This window comes from Procambarus clarkii, chromosome 33 (assembly GCF_040958095.1).
Source record: "Procambarus clarkii isolate CNS0578487 chromosome 33, FALCON_Pclarkii_2.0, whole genome shotgun sequence".
Taxonomy (NCBI): Eukaryota; Metazoa; Arthropoda; class Malacostraca; order Decapoda; family Cambaridae; genus Procambarus; species Procambarus clarkii.
Genome location: NC_091182.1, coordinates 15,018,569 through 15,028,617, shown reverse-complemented (window position 1 = coordinate 15,028,617; position 10,049 = coordinate 15,018,569). Strand labels below are relative to the sequence as shown.

General features: G+C 40.6%; 1 protein-coding gene across 1 annotated transcript; it reads left to right on the top strand.

Moving 5' to 3' along the window:
• Positions 1 to 2,879: 2,879 nt before the first annotated feature.
• LOC138370732 (110 kDa antigen-like) lies at positions 2,880 to 3,419 on the top strand. The gene has a single exon (XM_069335331.1). It carries the CDS (start codon positions 2,880 to 2,882, stop codon positions 3,417 to 3,419), a length of 540 nt encoding a protein of 179 aa, XP_069191432.1.
• The last annotated feature ends 6,630 nt before the right edge of the window (positions 3,420 to 10,049 follow it).

The following is a 10,049-nucleotide window of genomic DNA, read 5'->3' as shown; positions in this document are numbered from 1 at the left end:
ATTACAGTCTTGTAAAGCCTTGTAAATTACAAATAAATAGGGTACAAAAAGAGAATTAAAATATTATATTTATTTAATTAAGAATGAGTAATACAACAAAATATATGTAATAGCTCGAAATATATAGACTATATCTATAACAGAATATAAAAGTAAAAATTTAAAAATCTATAAAAATCTATATATGCAATATGTGAACACAATAGATTTTGTGATCAAGCAGCCTGTGATTCATGTCATGCTGAGATCAGTCTGACATTACAAGCAGTTATTGTTACTTAAAACTAAAACAAGTAAAATTTTCCGAGTATACATATAACACTATAGTTTTTCTATGACTAATAATAAAAATCTATTAATCAAAAGTTTAGGACTAATTAACTAAAAATAAAAATCTACAAGTGAATGTAAACACAGTCAAGTATAATATTCATGTAGAAAGAGAAAGAAAAAGAGAGAGAGAAGGAAAGAAAGAGAAAGAAAGAAAGGGAGAAAGAGAGAGAGAAAGAAAAGAAAAAACAGTCATGTATAATATTCATATTAGCACCATGCAATATAACTTAGATTAAGTAAAAATCTCAGACATTTTTCAATCAAATGAAATATGAGAGCCAGAGAGAGAGAGCGAGAGCCAGAGAGAGAGCGCCACAGAGCCAGAGAAATAGAGAGCCAGAGAGAGAGAGCGTGAGCCAGAGCCAGAGAGAGAGTGAGTCAGAGCCAGAGAGAGAGAGAGAGCCAGAGAGAGAGAGAGAGCCAGAGAGAGAGCCAGAGCCAGAGAGAGAGAGCCAGAGAGAGAGAGAGAGAGAGAGAGCCAGAGAGAGAGAGAGAGCCAGAGAGAGAGAGAGCCAGAGAGAGCGAGAGCCAGAGAGAGCGAGAGAGCCAGAGAGAGAGAGAGAGAGAGAGAGAGAGAGAGAGAGAGAGAGAGAGAGAGAGAGAGAGAGAGAGAGAGAGAGAGAGAGAGAGAGAGAGAGAGAGAGCCAGAGAGAGAGAGAGAGAGCCAGAGAGAGAGAGAGAGCCAGAGCCAGAGAGAGAGAGAGAGAGCCAGAGAGAGAGAGAGCCAGAGCCAGAGAGAGAGAGAGAGAGAGAGCCAGAGAGAGAGAGAGAGAGAGAGAGAGAGAGAGCCAGAGAGAGAGAGAGAGCCAGAGAGAGAGAGAGAGAGCCAGAGAGAGAGAGAGAGAGAGAGAGAGAGAGAGAGAGAGAGAGAGAGAGAGAGAGAGAGAGAGAGAGAGAGAGAGAGAGAGAGAGAGAGAGAGAGAGAGAGAGAGAGCCAGAGAGAGAGAGAGAGAGCAAGAGAGCCAGAGAGAGAGCGAGAGAAAGAGAGAGAGAGAGAGAGAGAGAGAGAGAGAGAGAGAGAGAGAGAGAGAGAGAGAGAGAGAGAGAGAGAGAGAGAGAGAGAGAGAGAGAGAGAGAGAGAGAGAGAGACAGACAGACAGAGACAGAAAGACACACACACAATAAAAGAGGAGACAGAACAAAATTAAGGCAAGGAGAGAGAAGACAGAACAGAAACAACAGAGAGAGGAGAGAAATGAGAAATCATTGAAGAGAAGGGGAAGAGAAACACAAGATAAGAAAAAGATACAAGAAAAATATACAAGATAAAAATGACATAAATGAATACCACAAATATAAAAAGTAAAGGAAGAGAGAAGCTAGAAGAGACAGGAAACGAGAGGTGTTAGAAGAGAGGAGGAAAGGAGAGATTAAAAGACAAGAAAAACAGGAGAGAAACGTAAAAGAAATAAAAAAAGGGACATTTGTGAGGAGAGAAAATAAAGAGACCAGAGAAGACCTTATATCAAGAGTGTGAGGATAAAGACTTATATATTTTCTTAGTAGACATCCTCTGGCTCTTGTTGCCCCTCTTGTATACGAATTGTACTTGCAAGTTTTCCCTGAAAAGATATTAACAAAATTAATATTTAATTATTTATTTATATAAATTACACACACACAAACTTTATATATAAGAACATAAGAACATAAGAACAAAGGTAACTGCAGAAGGCCTATTGGCCCATACGAGGCAGCTCCTATTCTATAACCGCCCAATCCCACTCATATACTTGTCCAACCCGTGCTTGAAACAATCGAGGGACCCCACCTCCACAATGTTACGCGGCAATTGGTTCCACAAATCAACAACCCTGTTACTGAACCAGTATTTACCCAAGTCTTTCCTAAATCTAAACTTATCCAATTTATATCCATTGTTTCGTGTTCTGTCCTGTGTTGATACTTTCAATACCCTATTAATATCCCCCCGGTTATGTCCATTCATCCACTTGTAAACCTCTATCATGTCACCCCTAACTGATAAGTCATCAATAAACAGTCCACAGCAAGTCATTAATAAACAGTCCACAGCAACAGTCATCAATAACAGTCCACAGCAACAGTCAGCAATAACAGTCCACAGCAAGTCACCAATAAACAGTCCACAGCAACAGTCAGCAATAACAGTCCACAGCAACAGTCACCAATAACAGTCACCAATAACGGTCCACAGCAACAGTCATCAATAAACAGTCCACAGCAAGTCATCAATAAACAGTCCACAGCAACAGTCATCAATAAACAGTCCACAGCAACAGTCATCAATAAACAGTCCACAGCAACAGTCATCAATAAACAGTCCACAGCAACAGTCATCAATAAACAGTCCACAGCAACAGTCAGCAATAACAGTCCACAGCAACAGTCATCAATAAACAGTCCACAGCAACAGTCAGCAATAACAGTCCACAGCAACAGTCATCAATAAACAGTCCACAGCAACAGTCATCAATAAACAGTCCACAGCAACAGTCAACAATACAGTCCATCGCCACCAATAATTAAGTCTACCACCAGCGCACAGTTCACACAAGTTCCACCGCATGGTTAAGTCCCACCGTGTTACAGCCAACACGGCCAAGTCCCACAGCACAGTCAAGTCCCAGCGCACGGTCAAGTCTCACCGCACAGTCAAGTCTCACCGCACAGTCAAGTCCCACCGCACGGTCAAGTCCCAGCGCACGGTCAAGTCCCACTGCACAGTCAAGTCCCAGCGCACGGTCAAGTCTCACCGCACAGTCAAGTCCCAGCGCACGGTCAAGTCCCACTGCACAGTCAAGTCCCAGCGCACGGTTAAGTCTCACCGCACAGTCAAGTCCCACCGCACGGTCAAGTCCCAGCGCACGGTCAAGTCCCACTGCACAGTCAAGTCCCAGCGCACGGTCAAGTCTCACCGCACAGTCAAGTCCCAGCGCACGGTCAAGTCCCACTGCACAGTCAAGTCCCAGCGCACGGTCAAGTCTCACCGCACAGTCAAGTCCCAGCGCACGGTCAAGTCCCACTGCACAGTCAAGTCCCAGCGCACGGTCAAGTCCCACCGCACAGAGAACTGGTCAATAAGGTCTCAGACATCACAACTATAGGTACGGAGCGCCGAGAGAGACAGACACACGCAGCTTCCAGTCCTACCTGCACAAGACGGCCAGACGAAGGGCACCACCAGCTGACTCCTGAGTGCGATTTGTTAAGTCTCCTGCGAGTGGCACGCGTGTGTGTATGTGTGCGTGCGTGTGTGTGTGTGCACTCGAGCCGCGGACCGCACCATCCACTCGCTAGCGTCCCGCCACCATCACTGACTCCCTCAGTTTCAACTTTGAACTGGTCAGCGCTAAAGAGGAAGGAGGGTGGGATCTGGGGGAGGGGGGTGGCCGGGTGGGGCTGGGGTTGTGGGGGGGGGAGGGTTGCTTCTGGAGATTGGGGGAGGGGGGGAGCGGTTGGCCTGGGGTAGGGGTAGGGGAGGGAGCGAGTGAGAGGAGAGAGTGAGGAAAAGAGAGAGAGAGAGAGAGAGATGGTCGAGATGCCACGAAGGGAATTATTTCCTCCGGTCTTCCGGTGTGCATTCACGGTGTGAGGTTTGGGCCATGTGGAGGTTGAGGGTTGTCCGGGGCCACGAGTCTCACCCCGCCTGGACCACGACGTGTGAGGGTGGCCGTGGAGGCCTCATCATCCTGGCTAAGGGTATGTGTGTGTGTGCGCGCTGAGGGACTTTATCGATTGTTCCAAGCCCCACTTGGATCCGCTTGGCAACTCTTCTCTCTGACCATCAATTCACGAACGATTCTCATTCCCTGACCATACACACACACATAGCGCTCAGGGGGTTGTAGTCCAAAGGGCCCGGGTTCGATTCCTGGCCGAGACAGAATAAAATGGTCAGTTTCTTTCACTTGATGCACCTGTACACTTTGCATTAACTAAGTACTCGGGAGTTAGACGGCTGCTGCGGTCCGTAAGAATGAAGGGAACTGCAGAAGGCCTATTGACCCATATTTATATCCAACGATTCTCATTCATATATATGTCTAACCTTCGCTTGAAACACTCAAGGACTCCTACGGCTATTATGTTATACAGGTAACCGGTTCCACACATCCACAACCCTCTTACTAAAGACCTGGGTAAATACTCAAGTTTCTCCTTCCGGGAGTCGGTACATTAACAGCCGGCGGTAAGAAAGGCGGGGTCCAAGAGCTAACAGCTCGATCCATCAGGCACAAATAGTAAATACACAAACATACACACACACTTTTAGATTTAGACGCCGAGTTTGTAAATGATTTAGACAAATCATAGTTATAGCAGGAGTGAAGTGGTCTATAATCTTGCCTAAACATTTCCTTAAATTAACAGATTAATAGAATCGTAGCTTAGTCGATTAAGGCAGCGTCTGGGATGCTCTCGGACGCAGGTTCGAATCCTCATCACGGCCCTTGTGGATTTGTTCATTAATAAAATAAAATCCAAACGGGAAACAGTCGTAAGTAGAGTGCCCAGGAGACCTGTCCTGGGACCTCTCTTATTTACTACATATAATAACGATTTCGATGTAGGATTTACGGGAGACATCTCCCGTCACGCAGGGTGCAGTCGCACCTCCATAGATCTCCAGTATCAGCACTTGATACTGGTAATATATATATATATATATATATATATATATATATATATATATATATATATATATATATATATATATATATATATATATATATATATATATATATATATATATAATATATATATATATATAACAATGTCCGGTCGTGATGGTCAAGTGGATTAAGGCGTCTTGTACATACCAGTTGCGTTGCTTCTGGGAGTATGGGTTCGAGTCACTTCTGGGGTGTGAGTTTTCAGTTGCATATTGTCCAGGGGACCATTCTGGCTTGTTCGCATTTGTGTTCCTCACGTGTGCCCCTAAGAATGAGGTGATTTGGTAAAATGCTATGCCCAAGATTACTATCCGAGTGCCGGCGGTGGGGTGGTTCAAATAGCCTCGGCTATCACCTCATTATGTCCGGTCGTGATGGTCAAGTGGATTAAGGCGTCTTGTACATACCAGTTGCGTTGCTTCTGGGAGTATGGGTTCGAGTCACTTCTGGGGTGTGAGTTTTCAGTTGCATATTGTCCAGGGGACCATTCTGGCTTGTTCGCATTTGTGTTCCTCACGTGTGCCCCTAAGAATGAGGTGATTTGGTAAAATGCTATGCCCAAGATTACTATCCGAGTGCCGGCGGTGGGGTGGTTCAAATAGCCTCGGCTATCACCTCATTATGTCCGGTCGTGATGGTCAAGTGGATTAAGGCGTCTTGTACATACCAGTTGCGTTGCTTCTGGGAGTATGGGTTCGAGTCACTTCTGGGGTGTGAGTTTTCAGTTGCATATTGTCCAGGGGACCATTCTGGCTTGTTCGCATTTGTGTTCCTCACGTGTGCCCCTAAGAATGAGGTGATTTGGTAAAATGCTATGCCCAAGATTACTATCCGAGTGCCGGCGGTGGGGTGGTTCAAATAGCCTCGGCTATCACCTCATTATGTCCGGTCGTGATGGTCAAGTGGATTAAGGCGTCTTGTACATACCAGTTGCGTTGCTTCTGGGAGTATGGGTTCGAGTCACTTCTGGGGTGTGAGTTTTCAGTTGCATATTGTCCAGGGGACCATTCTGGCTTGTTCGCATTTGTGTTCCTCACGTGTGCCCCTAAGAATGAGGTGATTTGGTAAAATGCTATGCCCAAGATTACTATCCGAGTGCCGGCGGTGGGGTGGTTCAAATAGCCTCGGCTATCACCTCATTATGTCCGGTCGTGATGGTCAAGTGGATTAAGGCGTCTTGTACATACCAGTTGCGTTGCTTCTGGGAGTATGGGTTCGAGTCACTTCTGGGGTGTGAGTTTTCAGTTGCATATTGTCCAGGGGACCATTCTGGCTTGTTCGCATTTGTGTTCCTCACGTGTGCCCCTAAGAATGAGGTGATTTGGTAAAATGCTATGCCCAAGATTACTATCCGAGTGTCGGCGGTGGGGTGGTTCAAATAGCCTCGGCTATCACCTCATTATGTCCGGTCATGATGGTCAAGTGGATTAAGGCGTCTTGTACATACCAGTTGCGTTGCTTCTGGGAGTATGGGTTCGAGTCACTTCTGGGGTGTGAGTTTTCAGTTGCATATTGTCCAGGGGACCATTCTGGCTTGTTCGCATATATATATATATATATATATATATATATATATATATATATATATATATATATATATATATATAACTGAAAACTCACACCCCAGAAGTGACTCGAACCCATACTCCCAGATGCCACGCAACTGGTATGTACAAGACGCCTTAATCCACTTGACCATCACGACCGGACATAATGAGGTGATAGCCGAGGCTATTTGAACCACCCCACCGCCGGCACTCGGATAGTAATCTTGGGCATAGCATTTTACCAAATCACCTCATTCTTTGGGGCACACGTGAGGAACACAAATGCGAACAAAGTATGGGTTCGAGTCACTTCTGGGGTGTGAGTTTTCAGTTGCATATTGTCCTGGGGACCATTCAGGCTTGTTCGCATATATATATATATATATATATATATATATATATATATATATATATATATATATATATATATATATATATATATATGTCGTACCTAGTAGCCAGAACGCACTTTTCAGCCTACTATGCAAGGCCCGATTTGCCTAATAAGCCAAGTTTTCATGAATTAATATATTTTCTCTATTTTTTTCTTATGAAATGATAAAGCTATCCATTTCATTATGTATGAGGTCAATTCTTTTTTTATTGGAGTTAAAATTAATATAGATATATGACCGAACCTAACCAACCCTACCTAACCTATCTTTATAGGTTAGGTTAGGTAGCTGAAAATGTTAGGTTAGGTAGTCGAAAAAACATTAATTCATGAAAACTTGGCTTATTAGGCAAATCGGGCCTTGCATAGTAGGCTGAGATGTGCGTTCTGGCTACTAGGTACGACACATTATATATATATTTATATATAATGTGTCTAATATATATAATATATATAATATAATTTATAATGTTTATATATATAAACTCACATATATATTTATATATATATGTGAGTTTTCATTCGCATATAGTCCTGGGGACCATTCAGGCTTGTTCGCATATATTTATATATATATATATATATATATATATATATATATATATATATATATATATATATATATATATATATATATATATATATATATATATATATATATTGGACAATTAGTAAAAAAAAAAAAAAAATTAAATTATTTTACCTTGTACCTAGATCCACCAGGCCTGTTTGGTGCATGTTTCAGTACTTCAGAAATCTGGAAGGTCACATCCTCCTCCTCAACTTGTGGATGTGCGTTGATAGATGATTCTGTAAAATTAAGTTATTTATATAATAATAAATTCAGTATAACAATAATATTCTGTAAAATTAAAAGTAATTTATACATCAATCAGATAAAACTCTCCAGAGATGGTGATACACAACATATAAAGGACAAGTTTCAGAACAAAATATGCATTTAGGAATAAGGTTTTGTACATGTAGGTAGCACATGAGAAAATAAGTGGAAGGTGATCAAGTTTATATTAACATGTTAATGGCTTTGTTAAGGCTTTGCAAGAATGAAAAAATATTAATAATATAATATCACCTACCAATTAATTGTACATCATTTATTAGTCAATTATTTGCATTATTATTATTCAATACTAATGATATAAAAATGCATTTTGTAATCTACTATTTATGCAAGTATTAAGCACAGGATCATGAAATAAACTGCAAAATACTGTAATGGATAAACCAATTAAGTTTACATTTTCCTATAGCTAAGTCAGTCAGTTCTATTAGCAGCAGAGAACAATTATGCCCAACCTCTATTAAATGAAACAATCTTAAGAGCAAGTGATAGAAATATAATCATTTATGCTTGGGAAAATATTATGGAATGGTTCCAAATATGAAAAATATTAAGTTTTTTGGTTAAAATTTTTTAACTTAAAATTTAAATTTTTAAGTGAATTTTAAACTTTAAAAAAATTATTTAATTTTTTTGTTACTTACTTAAAATAACATTATATAGTTCTTGTTTTTGTAGAAATGCCAGTTTCTTCTTTTGCCCTTCCAGACTGTATAGTGACCATAGGCCGTTTGTTCATATCTTCATTATTCTTCGAACCGTGGTTGCACAATCAGACCCACGTACACTGGTTAAAAGCAACACCTAAAAGCAACAACAAAAATGTAGTACACTGACGAATTTTGAATATATATATATATATATATATATATATATATATATATATATATATATATATATATATATATATATATATATATATATATATATATATATATATATATATATATATATATATATATATATATATATATATTATTAAATATGACCGAAAAAGTAAGATTAATAATTCTAACACGAATTTTCTCAATCTTTCGTACATTACGCTTCACTGTTGGAGGTAAATCAAAAATCACTTCTCCAAAATTCATTTTTATTTCTAGTCTGACGCGACATGGGCGCATTTCGTAAAACTTATTACATTTTCAAAGACTTCACAAATACACAACTCATTAGAACTTACGTATCTCTGATTTTATATCTACATTTGAGTGAGGTGGGAGGGGTGATGTGGCATTAACACAAGACAGAACAAGAGGGGATATTAATAGGGTATTAAAAGTATCAACACAAGATAGAACAGAAACAATGGGTATTGAATAGAAGTGTTTGTAGAAAGCCTATTGGTCCATATTTCTTGATGCTTCTATATTGGAGCGGAGTCTTGAGGTGGGTAGAATATAGTTGTGCAATAATTGGCTGTTGATTGCTGGTGTTGACTTCTTGATGTGTAGTGCCTCGCAAACGTCAAGCCGCCTGCTATCGCTGTATCTATCGATGATTTCTGTGTTGTTTACTAGGATTTCTCTGGCGATGGTTTGGTTATGGGAAGAGATTATATGTTCCTTAATGGAGCCCTGTTGCTTATGCATCGTTAAACGCCTAGAAAGAGATGTTGTTGTCTTGCCTATATACTGGTTTTTTTGGAGCTTACAGTCCCCAAGTGGGCATTTGAAGGCATAGACGACGTTAGTCTCTTTTAAAGCGTTCTGTTTTGTGTCTGGAGAGTTTCTCATGAGTAGGCTAGCCGTTTTTCTGGTTTTATAGTAAATAGTCAGTTGTATCCTCTGATTTTTGTCTGTAGGGATAACGTTTCTATTAACAATATCTTTCAGGACCCTGTCTTCCGTTTTATGAGCTGTGGAAAAGAAGTTCCTGTAAAATAGTCTAATAGGGGGTATAGGTATTGTGTTAGTTGTCTCTTCAGAGGTTGCATGGCTTTTCACTTTCCTTCTTATGATGTCTTCGATGAAACCATTGGAGAAGCCGTTATTGACTAGGACCTGCCTTACCCTACAGAGTTCTTCAATAACGGCTTCTCCAATGGTTTCATCGAAGACATCATAAGAAGGAAAGTGAAAAGCCATGCAACCTCTGAAGAGACAACTAACACAACACCTATACCCCCTATTAGACTATTTTACAGGAACTTCTTTTCCACAGCTCATAAAACGGAGGAAAGGGTCCTGAAAGATATTGTTAATAGAAACGTTATCCCTACAGACAAAAATCAGAGGATACAACTGACTATTTACTAT

Excerpts from the sequence above, each read along its gene's own strand:
- LOC138370732 (XM_069335331.1), top strand. The coding sequence starts at position 2,880 with ATGGTTAAGTCCCACCGTGTTACAGCCAACACGGCCAAGTCCCACAGC.